At 48.7% G+C, this 15,634-nt stretch overlaps 1 protein-coding gene across 3 annotated transcripts in view; it reads left to right on the top strand.

The window, feature by feature from the left end:
* Nucleotides 1–10,346, top strand: part of Tm9sf4 (transmembrane 9 superfamily member 4) — a 46,159-nt gene extending 35,813 nt beyond the window's left edge. For all 3 annotated transcript variants that reach the window (XM_036184751.1, XM_036184750.1, XM_036184752.1), the window contains 5 exons: nucleotides 1,575–1,750; nucleotides 2,483–2,546; nucleotides 4,363–4,482; nucleotides 5,167–5,256; nucleotides 8,483–10,346. In XM_036184751.1, coding sequence (XP_036040644.1) covers nucleotides 1,575–1,750; nucleotides 2,483–2,546; nucleotides 4,363–4,482; nucleotides 5,167–5,256; nucleotides 8,483–8,632 — 600 coding nt within the window. In that variant the 3' untranslated portion in view covers nucleotides 8,633–10,346. The remainder of the gene's footprint in view (nucleotides 1–1,574; nucleotides 1,751–2,482; nucleotides 2,547–4,362; nucleotides 4,483–5,166; nucleotides 5,257–8,482) is intronic.
* Nucleotides 10,347–15,634: the final 5,288 nt, after the last annotated feature.

Below are 15,634 nucleotides of genomic sequence, written 5' to 3'. Positions count from 1 at the left end.
CCTTCAACAGAGATGTTTCAAATGAGATTGTGATTTAAAAATTATAACAGACAAATTATGCTATTGTAATAAATGCTGTTCTAAACATGTAACATGCTCTCTTTTTTTATTGATTTTTAGGTTGGCATACAAAGTAATACATTCCATTATGGCATTTTACACATATGTATCACTATGTTCTCATTCATTCCCCTCACCCACTGCCCTTCTCCTTATCCCCTCCCCCCTCTGGCTGGTCCCCTTCCTTCCCCCACTAACTCCCAACTTCTGCTTTCTTATCACATGTATTCCATTACCCTACTTCCCCCTCCTTGAAGATCTCTTCCTTCCGTCTGATGATCCCCTTTCTAGTTTCACAAGTTACACATGCACATACACATACATATACCCACGAAATTTTAAGTCTAGGTTCTACATATAAGAGAAAACACTCAGTAGCTGTCTTTTGGAATCTGGCTTATTTTAACATAATGGTTTCTAATTCCATCCATTTCCTGCAACCTGTCATTATTTCGTTTTCTTTATCTTCTGTACAGTTCCATTTCCTGGCTATTGTGACTAGTGCAGCAATTAATGGATGTGCAAGTACCTCTGTGGTGTTATGACTTCGAATCCTTTATGTGTATACCCAAGTGATATAGCTGGGCCACACTGTAGTTCTGTTTTTACTTTATACTGATTTAATGTAAGCACAGGCTTACGTTCCCATCTTAATGCACACTTCTTTTTGCACAAGTCTTAGAGAAAATGACTATTCAGATGATGAGGGAGATGAAAAACTCAGTTCAACCCCATACCCCATCCAAGGAAGTACTCTTAACTTTTCATTGTCAGCCTTTCAGACACATACAGATGCAAACATTGAATTGGGGGGCATAGGATGTAGTTCAGTTAATAGAGTGCTTGCCTAGCATGCTTGAACCCCTGAGTGCCATTCCCAGCACTTCACGAACTCACCACGGTAGTGCATGCCTTCTAGTCCCAGCACCCAGGAGGTGAAGACAGAGGGTCAGAAATTCAAGGTCATCCTTTGCTATATAGTGGGTTCAAGGCCAACCTAGGATACATGAGGCCCTGTCTAAAAAATGAATTTTATTAAAATGGAGTCCTTTTATAACTCCAGGCCTTATGCCCTGCTTTCCCCAGTTGGAAGAATTTGTGGTGTTTCATTTTAACCAAACTGGAACAGGTTTGCCTTTTCCCTTTTTCTCTTCACCCAGCAGACCTCATGCTGTGTCCTTTCCTTCTGGCCCCTTCACAGCCCCTTGGAGTTCTCAGTTCCCACTTCCCTGGATGATGAGCTCCTGGGATGCTGAGGTTCCATCTTCACTGGAAGCTCACATGGCCCCCATCTACACTCTGCTCTCCCCACAGGAAATTCTTGGCCTCTAGAGATTCAGGCCAGGTGCCCTGGGCGGAAAAGTCTGCTGGACCTTCCCCACCACAGTGGCCCTGCTGCGCATGTGGCTTCTCCTTCCCTGGAGCCCAGAGCTGCCCACTCCCCCACCACCACTTGCATGGCTTCCATGCTAGGTATCAGGGCCTGTGAGGGCCTCATAGCACTGTGTCCACAGGTTCCGTTTCCCACCATGGTGGCTCTGCTGTGCATGTGGTTCGGGATCTCCTTGCCCCTCGTCTACCTGGGCTACTACTTCGGCTTCCGCAAGCAGCCGTATGACAACCCTGTGCGGACAAACCAGATTCCCCGGCAGATCCCCGAACAACGGTGGTACATGAATCGATTTGTGGGGTGAGTTTTGGCAGAGGTAAACCGGGGACTTCTGGGGTGGGCAAGGCCCAGTCCTCTCCTAAGACATCTCCTTAGGAGAACATAAAGAGGCTACCTTCCCAGAAGGGTGCTGAGATCACCTTGTAGCAGCAACAAGTGTTGGATAGCCTGCAAGCTCAGCTTCATGCCACAGTGAAGGCAAGTGCTACAGACTTGATGTCTGCCTAGAAACTAGGTCAGAGAAGCAGAGGTAGAAAAGCTGGGGCTATAACTCAGTGGCAGGGGTTGGGGATTTAGCTCAGTGGTAGAGTGCTTGCCTAGCAAGCACAAGGCCCTGGGTTCGGTCCTCAGCTCCGGAAATTTTTTTTTTAATTTTTTTAATTAAAAAAAAAATAAAAATAAAAAAACTCAGTGGCAGAATACTTACTTGCCTAAGTTACATACTACCCTAGGTTCAATCCCCAATATCCCAAAACCAAAAAGCCACATGGAATAATTGTATTTAAAAGAAATAAAAAAGATGACCATCTGAACCTTGGGCAGGTCACCCACCATTGTACCTGAGTTCCCACCTATGAACTGAAGAGAGTTTTGCCCACCCTGCTCTTTTCTCAAGAAGAAATAATGGTGTCATAGCATGACAAAGCCTTAGAACTGCCACCATGTAGACATCTCGGACTGATGCTCAGAGGGGCCTGGGCTTCCCAATGGCCGGGGTCTCTGTGCACCATCAACACTCCTTCTCTGTTGCAGCATCCTCATGGCTGGGATCCTGCCCTTCGGTGCCATGTTCATCGAGCTGTTCTTCATCTTCAGTGTGAGTACTGCTGACTCCCCACCTCTCTACATGCAGCCTTGCCACAGGAGCCTGATCTCTTGCCCTCACTTAGGCACTCTGCTTCTTGCTCTCTGTGAAACTGCAGGAGCCCCCTTCTTCACCCTTAAATTTGACAATGGTCCTGACTATCAGGACAGTTGTGAGAGATAATGGAGACATGCTGTGCATGAGGGGCTGATGCATGGAAAGGGCTCAGCACATGGAAGCTGCTTCAGTGATGCAGTCATTTGCAACGGTGATTGATAGCACTGTTGCATCTGCTTCCATTCCTGAACCCTCACCCTCTTCACCTGCCAATCTCTTACCTAAAACTTCAGGCAAGCAGACAGAAGGATCCCCAACTGTCAGGATCATTGTGAGACTGGAACAAATGGAAACAGGCTCAGCATTCAGAAAATGCTACCACCATGATGGTGAGCACTCCTGCCTAGAAGTACCAACATGAAAGCTAGCAGGAGGGTTCCTCCAGAGTATGTATGCAGCTGACTCAGCTGTCCAGCCCAGTAGTGCCATGTCAGTACTCTATAGGTCCCTGCTATTCCACAAGAGTAGCCCTTCCCTCCCCTACCTAGGGTAACCACAGATGTTTGCTGCTCTGTCCCCACAGTAGGTTCCATGGGCTCTCCTGGTGTCTTGGGACCCTGAACCAGTCACCAGAGCTTTGACTTCCTCAGCTAGAAAAGGCCAAGCTGGGGCTGCTGAGATGGCTCAGCAGTTAAGTTCCTCACTGGCCGCTCTTCCAGAGAACCTGATGCCCAGCATCCACACAGTGGTACACAATCATCTAGAATTCTAGTTTCAAGGGATACAATGCTCTCTTCTGGCCTCTGGGCACCAGGCATGCACATACAAGCAAACATACAAACATACAAGCAAAACATTCATACTTACAAAATAATGTTTAAACTGTTTTTTTAAGAAAGGCAAGGACCAGGTGTGGTGGTGCACACCTTTAATCCCAGCATTTGGGAGGCAGAGGCAGGCAGATCTCTGGTCAGCTTGGTCTACACAGAAACCCTGTCTTGAAAAAAAAGAAGAAAAGCCAAGGTCAGGAGTAGTTGGCCAATACAGAACAAACTCAATGCTATATTTGTAGAATCTTTGTCTCATTTTGCTTTGTTTTGTTTGGGCCTTTTTTTTATTTTTATTTTTGTTGCAGGGGTTGGGGGGTGTTTCTTGGTTTTGGCTATTGTTGTTGATGTTTTTGTTTTGTCTTTTTGTTGGTTGGGGGGGAGGGTTTGTTTTTGTTTGGTTTGATTTTTCAAGACAGGGTTTCTCTGTGTAACCCTGCCTGACCTGGAACTTACTCTGTAGACCAGGCTGGCCTTGAACTCAGAGATCCTCCTGCCTTTCCCTCCTGAGGGCTGGGATTAAAAGCATGCTCCACCACTGCCCAGCTATTTGTCTTTTTTTAAAAGAGAGACAAAAAGAACATAAAATTAGGTGGGGAGCATCCAAGAGGAATTGAGAGAGAAGGAAAACATCAAAATATATTGTATGAAAAAATGTTTTTCAATAATTTTTTTTTTTTCCAAAAAAGGCCAAGGTTACACAGGTCTATGTGTGGTGATAAAGCATGCACCTGGTGTGGGGTGAACTGTGCCTCAGTGGTAGGAGCTACTGTATAATTTTGATTGGGGTAGTAATTCTCTTACATGCTGTCAGGTTTAGTCTGGAGTCTACCCAAACATTAGTCACCTGTGCCACAAGCCCTCCCCAGAGGAGCCCTGGTAGAGGGCTTCTGGGGAAGTGGCTGCTAAGCAGCAGGCCATTGAGGCCATCTCTGTGCCCACAGGCAATCTGGGAGAACCAGTTCTATTACCTCTTCGGTTTCCTATTCCTCGTTTTCATCATCCTGGTGGTGTCCTGTTCACAAATCAGCATTGTCATGGTGTACTTCCAGCTGTGTGCAGAGGTAAGGGGAGTAGACCAGTAGGCGGGGGGTGGGATGGGACAGCCAGCACTGACCATCTTCATGGGACTGTAGAGGGTGGATATACCATGTGAGTACCTCCTCGGGCTATCTTGCTTCCTGCTTAAACCGTTTTCCTCTACACTGGAATTCATGATGCCCACCTCTGCATGGCTTTGATTTGTCGGCACCACATCCTCTCCAGTCAGGTGCAGATTGTTGGCCTGTCTCCCCTGTGTGCAGAAGGGTAGGCCAGCCCAGAGCCACTACCAGCCTGGACTGTAAGCCTGGATTTGATCTTTAAGTCCATATCTTAAGTTAACATATGATTTATAAGCAGTAAAATTTTACCCATTTTAGTTTGTAATTCTGTGGTTTTTAGAAATTAATCCAAATATGGGACTTCATCATAATCAAGCTTCCAAATGTGACTTTTTTCTTTTTCTGAGACAGGGTTTCTCTGTGTAGCCCTGGCTGTCCTGGAACTCACTATGTAGACCAGGCTGACCTCGAACTCAGAAGATCCACCTGCCTCTGCCTCCTAAGTACTGGGATTAAAGGTGTGAGCTACCACCACCCTGCCAAATGTGACTCTTATTACTCAGAGTCTTGAGTCCCTCTGTTGACTGAGATCTGTGGGAAGATACCCTGGAGCCTATGGTGACTCTTTCTCTCTTTGCTCCTTAGGATTACCGCTGGTGGTGGAGGAATTTCCTCGTCTCAGGGGGGTCTGCATTCTACGTCCTGGTCTATGCCATCTTTTATTTTGTTAACAAGGTACTACCCTCCTTAAGATCCCCCTTAACCTTCTCTGGGGCAGGATGGTTGTGGGGGAGGAGGCTGTTGAAAGGAAACCAAGTGTCTGGATTGTGCTTTCATACCCAAAGTGGAAATGACCAGAGCCATTTAGAGCTGTCTGGTGTGTTTGGGAAACAAGCCTTCAGTCTGAGTAACGGTGAGAGTGCTGTGTGCAGAATCTGTGAGATACTTGGAACATAAAGGCAGTACAGCCTGTAATCTTAGCACTGAGAGGCCAGTGTGGAGGGGTTGAAGGTCATACGTGCCAGCCTGGGGTATGTATGTAGCAGGACCATTTCTGCTGTGACCCACGTGGCTTGAGTCCTGGAACCCTGGCTAGGGTGGTGAGGGAGTGAAGAGAGGACAGACACAGTACGGGAAGCCAGACAGGAGGGCTCTACTGCCACTCTGGGTCTCGGTGCGTTCCTTATGGCTGTAGCACAGGGAACGGGTTGGCTAGTCTTGGTAGAAGATCTGTGTAGGCCAGCAGTCCAAGGTTGAAGGAGGAGGCTGCATGCAGCTGCTAGTCTTGGCGCACACACACTGATTAAGCGTTCAGAAACACTCAGACTCGGAGGGAAGCTTTGCCACTCCTCTTGAGCCCAGCGTTGGCGTCCTGGACATGGCTGTGCCCATGTCAAAACGCACATTCACTCGGACTTCACTCACTCGGGGTTTCCACCACTCTCTATCCACCTCAAAGGCAGAGAGTCACCTGTGGTGCTTCTACTCGGAAGTAAGGCTGGTAATACAGTGTTTACCTCAGACATAGGGGAAGGACAGTGACGTGAAAGTAAAAGCAGCTGAAAGAAATGGATAGAGATAAAAACCAGTCTGGGGAAATGGCTCGTCCATCAGGTGTTTCTGTGTGAGTGTGAAGACCTGAGTTTGATTCCCCCAGAACCCACATAAAAGACTGAGAACAGCAGCATGCACCTGTAGACACAGTGCTGAGGAACTGGAGACAGGTTGCCTGGAGCTTGTGGGCAGCCAACCCAGTCTGGTGAGTTCCAGGTTTTGAGAGGCCCTATCTGAGAAGTAAAGTGGAAAGTGACTGAGGAACACACCCAGTGTTGACTTCTGGCCTCACACCCATGTGCACACACAAATACATACACAGTAAGACCAAGGTAGACCGTTTACACACCCATTAGAAACCACATCAGCCCTCGTATGTCTGGTGAAGAGAGAAGGAACCAGCAGGAGGCTTGTGTCTTGAGTTCACACAGGTTAAGCGTGGGCTAGTAATCAACAGGAGTCTGGCTTAGCAACTGGGGCAAACCAGATGGGCCAGTTAGAGGAGTTTAGGGAGGATTTGGTGGGTACATCACCTTCAACACTGAAGGTTTGATTTTGCATGCTTTACTTAGGGTATCTAGAGCCCAAGGGCAAACAATCCACTGTCTGCAGCCAAGTCGTATTTGCAAAGTAAGAGCTGCAGGTCCCGTGGGTGACTCAGAATGTCCAAGTGTCCCCAGAATACAGGTTGTGGAGAGGACTTCCCAGATCATTTGATGCAGTATTCCTCGATGCTGTTTCTGCAGTCCCAGCAGAGGCTCACATCTGCCTCAGAGGTCAACAGACTAGCTCACAGGCCACTGGTCTGCTCTTGGAAGAACATTTTATTGGGACACAGCCGTGTACATTCATTCACATGTCTTCTGGCTGCCTTCCCACTGCAGTGGCAGTTGAGTGGTTGTAAAGCACATCAACTATAAAACTGAGGAAGAAATACAAATACTCTCTGGCCCTTCAGACAAGGTTTGCTGATCCTGCTGAAGCTCACCCAGCAACAGAAGCTCTTCCTCCAGATACTGGCATTCTCTAACTGGGTAGTCCCTATAGTTGTGATGGCCGGTTTCTCACCTCAGCCTGTCTCTGTGTGCCTTGTATCTTGGCCTTATTCCTAGACTCTTCCCATCTCGACAGCCTGTTTAGGTCCAAACCTTTGTGACTGTCAGGTGACCGAAACCTAATTGAAACTGACTCACACAAAAAGAATCCTTGGGCTGATGTTGCTGCACAGTTTAGGAAGTTGTTAGGTCTCAACTTGGGACCCTGTCAGCCCTTCCTTCTTGCTCATTCCCTTCCTGGTTTGACCACTGTCCTGCTCCTTTCCCCTCCTACCTCCTTCACCCCATCTGCAGGCGCGCGCGCGCACACACACACACACACACACACACACACACACAAGAGATGGCAGGGACTTTTGAGGGGAACCTATAAATATGGCCTTCGCCCTTTAGACTTAGAAGATCTCAAGACAGGGACCTGTGTTATTTTATTCTTTAATTTTATTTTTCTTTATTGTTTTTTTCTGGGCTTGTCACATTTTGTGGCTGTGTTTCTGCCCATGAGTCCTAGCACAGACCCTTCAGGGCCTGGTGCACTGGGCACGTACTAAGGTTCCAGACGGGCTGTGTTCCTATCCACCAGCAGGTGTCACATCACCAATCCCTTTAACCTCTACTTTAGTCACAAAAGAGGCCAATGTACTCCAAGATAAAAAGCATTGTGAGCTATTTGAGATACCCAAGCGTTCTCAGGGTCACGGGAGTGTAGACTGAGGCAGTTTGATGATGGCTCCATAGTCCTTAGCCTGGAGGAAGTGGGAACCTCCACACACCTCCCCGCTTTCGACTGATGTTGCTCCAGCTGTGCAGGAATATTGTGGTGCTGCTTTGGGACAGTGGACCAGGAAGTGGGGCGGCTGTGTCCATTCCTAGCCATGAGTTCTCCCCTGACCCCAAGGTCACGAGGCCCAAGGCAGCACTCTAGCCCTAGCACAGCTGGGAGTTAGTTGTTACTCTGAGCCTTTTCATCTGGCGGGTGTCAGCGTCATGAAATCAGGAAGGGCTGGGGGTGTGTCTTAGTATTTATCTACTGCTGCATGAAACACCATGACCAAAAGCGTTTATTGGGCTTACACTTCCACGTCATAGTCCCCTCACTGAAGGAAGTCAGGATAGGAGCTCAAACAGAGCAGGAACCCAGAGGCAGGAGCTGATGCAGAGGTCGTGGAGGGTGCCCTACAGCTGGTAGGGTATGCAGGCATTTCTCAATTAAGGTCCCCTTTCAGATGACCATAGCTTGGTCAAGTTGACATAAAGCTAGTGAGCACAGGGTGGGTGTCACAGTTTGTCATCGCTCATAGCTGCCTGGCACTAAACGTCCGTCCCTTTTTTCTCTGCCATCACCACCCCAGCTGGACATTGTCGAGTTCATCCCTTCTCTCCTCTACTTCGGCTACACCGCCCTCATGGTCCTGTCCTTCTGGCTGCTCACAGGGACCATCGGCTTCTATGCAGCCTACATGTTTGTCCGCAAGATCTATGCTGCTGTGAAGATAGACTGAGTGGGTGGACCAACGCGAGGCCCACTCCATCCTCGGACAGGAAGCTACCCTGCGTGGGGAACTGCAGGCACACAAATAAATTAACTCCTGCTCATTTGGAATGTAACTCCTGGCACAGTGTTCCTAGATCCCCAGGCTGCATGGGGGGCAGGGGGCCTGTGGACTCCCTTGCATTCCCTTCATCTTATTCCAGTCTGTAGGGTACGTTTTCCTGTGGGTTTTCTTAGCTGAGAGTCGCCTTCAGCAGGAGTCTTTTGACCTGTTAATTCAGGGGTTTTTTTGGTTTGGGTTTTTTGTTTGTTTTTTGTTTTTTGTTTTATTTTTTAAACAGACCCAGGATGGATAAATGTAGGGTTTTAGTCGCTGTCCCCATCAGCTCCTCAAAGCTGTTGGCTTCCCCACCACTAACTGGAAGAGGGAACGCCAGGGGCTACAATGAGGGCTCCAAGCCTCTCGTTGCCCATCCTTACCACTGATGCCACGACACAGCACAGCTCCAGCCCGGACAGTAGCCTCAGTGCCAACCAACCCCTGCCAGCCCCTCCTCCCATTCTCTTCCCCAGCCCGCCCTCTGCCGCCCAAAACAGGGCTTCCAGCCAGGCCTTTGGTCATTGTTTTGACCAGGAGCAAGCTCTGGCCTTGGTTATTACATGGACATGTCCTGGTTCCCTAGAACAGCAGGATTCCCCTCATCAAAGCAGCCAGAGTTTGCTGGCCACCGAGGAAGAGATGAGACCTGCAGTGAACTGTTCTCGTGCCAAGAAGCCCTGGGTCAGGGCCAAGTGTTCTAGAGCCAAGCACCCATGTATGTGTCTGGGAAGAGGTGGCTAAGGCCACTAGGGTGCTCGCCCCTCAAGATTGCTCCCCAGTCCTTTCCTTAGGGGGCACCACTCTTTCTAAAGGGTGATGGTGGACCTCCTCTTCCCGCACTTTCAGGTCTGGAGTCCTCAGATCTTCCTTGAGGTGGCCAGGGAGAGATGCTCTCTCCTCATGGCCCCTAACCTCAGCATTTATACTCAGTTCTTTTAGCCAGACCCATCCCCTCTTCCTCCCATGCAAGTTCTTTTGGGGACACCCAGAAAACTTCTCTGAGAAGGAAGATGGAAGGTAAGTTGGATTGCTCCTTTCCCAGTTTCTAGGAATAGGCAAGAAACTGGTCTCCTCAAGTTGGAAGGAGGTTCACGTACCTGGCCTGGCTCCTCCACCCCACCCCAGCCCCCTATGAACCCTGTGCAAGCCACAGACTTTGCTCCTAAGTAGCGAGAGACCAAACCCACCCTGGGTGTGGGGGCGGTAACAGCCGCTCGCCTTTGCTCCAGTCCTTTGGGACCCTGCTGGGAGACAAAGCTCAGGATGCTGCTTATGCTAGGAACACACCCTGCCCCTCACCGCTCCAGCCTCCTGGGGACCTGCCACCATCATCAGTCAGATCTGTGAACCTCTCAATCTTGCCTCACAGTTGACTCCACAGCACCAAGCGGCATCCACCACAAATCAGGCTAGAGAAAAGGGAACCCAAAGAGTAGAAAGTAATTGGGAGTTACTTGTTCATTCAAATCTTGCATTTTCCCCCCTAAGGTTCTCATTTGGGGGGTGGGTTTCAAACATTGTCAATTTTCTGACTTTTTAAATCATCGTCATTATTTTTAATTAAATAAATGCCTGTATGCCTTTTTCTGGTCCAATTGTAAATAAAAATGCCATTGTCCTGTTACGTTTTGACTCATGCAAGAGTGTGGGGTTTGTAATGGATTGAGAAGCTGCTTGCTTTTGTTTTGTTTTGTTTTGTTTTGTTTTGTTTTTTGTTTTTCGAGACAGGGTTTCTCTGTGTAGTTTTGTGCCTTTCCTGGAACTCGCTTTGTAGACCAGGCTGGCCTCGAACTCACAGAGACCCGCCTGGCTCTACCTTGAGAAGCTGCTTTTGAAGTTCAGTCTCCTGTCCAGGTTGTCTAGGATTCGGCAGTTTGTATCTGCTGCTAGCCAGCCTCTTCTGCTCAGCCCCTCCATAGGGAATTTCAGGCAAATGCCCCTCTGAATAAGTGGGAAACAAGTATGGACGCTGATAACGTTGAAACCTGGTTTGAATTCCCAACTTGCTTCACTCTGTGTCAGGTAGGATGCTTTCAAAGCAATAGAAATTTAGGCTCAAGCATCCCAGAACTTGGGAGGCAGAGCTGCATTTATTCTGATTTACAGTTAGAGGGGATCTATCCCATTGAGGCCAGGTCATGGCAGCAGGAACTTGAGGTGGCCGGTCACACCACATCACAGTCAGGAAACAGCTGTGAGCACCAGTGCTCTACTTCTTTCTCCTCCTCAGTTCAGTGTGGCACCAAAGCCTGTGAGATGGCGCTGCACACAGAATGGGTCTTCCTGCCTGACCTAATCTGATCATCCTCCCGTGTATCCGGAGGCCTTTCTCCAAGCAGGTTGATGATCAAAACCATCACAGGCCTCCAGGGCATCCTCCAATGGGAAGGCTTTTCAAATCTTCTCTTACTATTAGATTTACACCATGTGCATGTTAGTGCTGAACTGAACTGTTGAGCACAATCTTGGATGTGCCAGGCACTGCATGGGATGTTAGTCTGCTACTGCCAAATCAGCTTCCTGGCTGGCCATACTGATGCTGTGGACCATAGCCAGCAGAGACACTGGAGAGCCCCAGCATGTCCACTGTCTCTGAGGTCACTATAACTCCTGCACTGCCATTGTAGCTTTTTTAAATGTGTATTTTTATTAAGTGTGTGTGAGAGAGATAGAACACCGCAGCACACATGGAAATCAAGACAACTTTAAGGAATTGGCTCTAGCCTTTTGCCCTGCTGAGGCTGGGTCTTATTTCTGTGCCTGTGATACATACTCCAGACTAGCTAGTCCTTAACCTTCCAGGTGATTCTCCTGTCTCACCCTCCTAACTGACCTTAGGAGTGCTAGGATTACAGATGTGTGCCACTGCATCTGGATTTTTTTGGGGGGATGGAGTGGGGAGGGACAGGGTTTCTCTGTGTAACAGCCCTGGCTGTCCTGGATCTCACTCTGTAGCCCAGGCTGGCCTCAAACTCACAGAGATCTGCCTGGCTCTGCCTCCCGAGTGCTGGTATTAAAGGCGTACACCACCACCACCACCATCTGGCCTTCTCCAGAGTCTTTTATGTAGCCTAGGCTGGCCCCAAAGTTGTTAGGTAGCTGAGGATAACCTAGAACTCACGATCTTCCTGCCTTACCAAATCTGGCTCTGTGTGTGTGTGTGTGTGTGTGTGTGTGTGTGTGTGTGTGTGTGTATGTGTGAGTTGCTAGGAAACAACCCTTTAAGGCAACCACTCCACCACTAAGCTACACCTCTAGTGCTTGACATATGTGTGTATGTTTGTGTGTATGTGAGTATGTATGAATATGTATGTGTGAGATATATATATGTATATATATAATTGTGTGTGTGTGTGTGTGTGTGTGTGTGTGTGTGTGTGTGTGTGGTTGGGATAGGATCTCACATAGATCAGATTGCCCTTGGACTCTTAAAATTACTAGCACACTCCAGTGGCCCAACTAAGACCCATGCATTGAACATTTTTATCTCATGGGGTCTTAGATACACTTATAATCCTATAAATTTTCTGAGATTTGCTCTGAGACAGTTAAGTTCTTGGAAACAGTTTTTCTCTGGGCTCACAAGATGTTTTATTTGCAAATCCACATGACTTCATTCTACTGGTAACTGTTGGCTACAGGCGATACCTTCCTGGGTATACTGCCTGTGATGGCTGGCGGGATAGACAGTGTCCCCTGGGGGACAGCACACATGCCTAGCCCTTCCTAAGTGTTCTTTACCTGGTTTCAGGCATCTCCTCATAAACATGCTCTCACTAGCATTCTGCTGAGTGTTCAGAGAGTCCGAAGCTCTCCAGGGACATCTCTGCAGTGTCGTATTTTCTGAAAGCATTTGACAGAGTCGGAGAGCCACCATGACCTCTCGACTGTCAGCTGGGTCTCCTCAACTCATGATATTCACTGACTCCAGGGCAGTTCTCCCTCCTTTACACTCCTCTCCATGAAGACCAGGCTGGCTTCAAGCTCATAGAGATCTACCACTCTGCCTCCCGAGTGCTGGGATTAAAGATGTGTATGCTCTCACTATGAAGCTCTGGCTGGCCTTAAACTCACAAAGATCCCCCTGCCGCCAGGCAGTGGTGGCGCACGCCTTTAATCCCAGCACTCAGGAGGCAGAGCCAGGTGGATCTCTGTGAGTTTGAGGCCAGCCTGAGCTACAGAGTGAGTTCCAGGAAAGGGGCAAAGCTACATAGAGAAACTGTGCCTCAGGGGAAAAAAAAAAAAGATCCCCTGCCTCTGCTTCATGAGTGCTGAGATTGGGATTAAAGGCCTGTGCCATCACGACAGGCCTAAAAGATACATCTGTTAACATTTACTTGTTTAATGTGTGTGTGCATATGCTTTGGTGCACATGTGGAGGTCAGAGGATAACTTGAAGGAGGCAGTTCTTGAGTTCTTTCTTCCTGGCTGTCGGTCCTGTGATCTAACTCAGGCCGTTAGGCTTGGACCCATTGAGTCACTTTGCCAACTCCTATTTTGCTCTTTTCTGGTAGTGTGAGCTAGGCAGATTACCTATCCCCGCCTTGGCTGGAGACAGATCTCTGAAGTTACCGGTTCATCGAAAGACCACAAGGACTCTAAAGGACTGCATATGAGTTAAGTGAGTCCTCTACGTGGCAGACAATCAGTTATTCCTTCCTGGCTGTTCTTGCAGAGAGAGGGTCCTGGTTCTGTTCCTAGCACCCACATAGTGGCTCATCTGTAGCTCCAGTTCTTAGGGTTTGGAACCCCTTCTAATTTCTGTGGGCACTGAGACTGTACATGGTGTACATACATACATGCAAGCAAGACACTCATGCACATAAAATCTTTAAATTAAAAAAAAAAAAAAAAGTGCCAGGCCATGGTATCCCAGCACTTGGGAGGCAGAGGCAGGTGGATCTCAGTGAGTCTGAGGCCAGCCTGGTCTACAAAGCAAGTTCCAGGACAGCCAGGACTATTATACAGAGAAACCCTGTCTCAAAAACAAAGCAAAACAAAACACTACTTGCTTGCTTAGTTTGGTTGAGATTAGTGAAGATTTAAGGAATGTTTTAGAAGTCAATACCCTGTAGCCCTGAGGGCCAAGAAGGACTAGACTGTAGCCACTGCAGATAGCCACCTCGCCTATGCTTACTTTGAGCAACCTGCAGTGCCCTCTCCCCCTCTGTCAGTAACAGACTCCCGAGTGGGACCCAGTTCTAGGCAGCAAGCTACAGGAAAGCACCGAGGCCCCTGGAAAGGGCTATCTCCCTTTGGAACAGAATCTGGGTAGTTACTGATACATCCCAGTGTGACCCTTGGAGCTACTGCCTTGGCCCCAATCTGAGAGCGAAACCAGCATGAAGGGTGGCAGATAGGACAAGGTCCCCGTCCTTGAAGACATCAGTGAGCTGATAATAACCCCAAGCCTGCCTTACCTATGCAGACTCATGTGGGAAAGAGCCTACTGTGTGAATTAGACCCGTTCGATGCCTCCAAAAGCATTACCGCTGAGTCAGTCTCTTGGAAGGTCAGAGGTGCAAATGGAGAAGGGACCCTCGAAATCAGTGGTTCTCAACCTTCCTAATGCTGTGACCAACCCTTTAACACAGTTCCTCATGTTGTGGTGACCCCCCAACCATAAAATGATTTTCGTTGCTACTTTGTATCTAATTTTGTTACTGTTACGAATTGTAATGTAAATATCTGTGTTTTCCAATAGTCTTTGGCGACTCCTGTGAAAAGGTCATTTGACCCCTTAGGGGTCATGATCCACAGGTTGAGAAACACTGTTCTTCCACTGGAGACACTGTCTTCCCACTAAGGAATCCCCAGCTCTCTCTTGGGGTAGAAAATTGGCTGAGGGCTGTGAAAAGACACCCAAGGACACATAGTAGAGAATGATGGAGGGCAGGAAGGGCCTCCCAGCTGGTACCCATTGGACCACAGCTCACCACCACCCCAAGGTTCCCACACATATCCCACAGCTCACCACCACATCCCCAAAGCTCCCACACCCCAAAGCCAATCATCACCACCCCAAGGCTCCCACACCCCGTAGCTTCCCACTACTACTATATGGCTCCCACTCCCCATAGCACCCCACCATACCCCAAGGCTCCTATGCCCCCCACGCCTCTGCACCCTCACCCCACACTTCAGTTCTAGTGGGGCCATGGGTGGGGAGTCCACATTCAGACTCCAATCAATAGTTCTACTGCTGAGCAAGGGGCAAGCTGACATGGTACTTCCTTGAATTTTTGTGCTGAAATAGTATCCTTGAAGGAAACTATCAAAGTCCTTTGGGCTATAATCAAGGCAGTTGCTGATTATGAGCAATTGCCATACTTTAGGGGCAGGTTTTTCTCAGATTGAACTTGTCCAGAGTTTTATTTCTAGGCCAAAAGAACAGGGTAGACACTGAGATGAGGTGAGGAAAAACTGGGCTCGGTCTGTTCTCCATACCGGAGCAGAAGCCCCTGCTCACTCTGGCCTCTTTCCTCGAGCTTTGAAACTTGTAAGCTTCTCACAACCATCTCTGCAGGAGGGGTTGGGAATGGGCCCATGGGCATTTGTTGTTCCGGTTCCCAGGCTGCCTGGAGAGTTCCTGTCCCCGAAGAGATTTAAGTCCTGAAGTACATTGTCTGCAGTCCTCTGGCCGAGGTGGTCTAGTTCCCTTTGCCCACCTGAAAGCCCCTCCGTGTAGAACGGCTGAGTTCCCAGCTGCGCCGAGCCTGATTTATTCCAGGTGAGGGGACCCAGCAGTGAAGAAGTCCCCAGAGTCCCAGGGAAGCAGTTGTTTAACAATGAGCCGTGGTAATGGAGTGGTGACGGTGTACTCCTTTACTCCCAGCACGCAGGAAGCAGAGGCAGGCTGATCTTTGTGAGTTGAGGACAGCCAGGGCTACACAGAGAAATCCTGTCTAAATT

Source organism: Onychomys torridus, chromosome 4 (assembly GCF_903995425.1).
Source record: "Onychomys torridus chromosome 4, mOncTor1.1, whole genome shotgun sequence".
NCBI lineage: Eukaryota > Metazoa > Chordata > Mammalia > Rodentia > Cricetidae > Onychomys > Onychomys torridus.
Note: the sequence above shows the minus strand (reverse complement) of the source record. Positions and strands in the feature narration are given on the sequence as shown.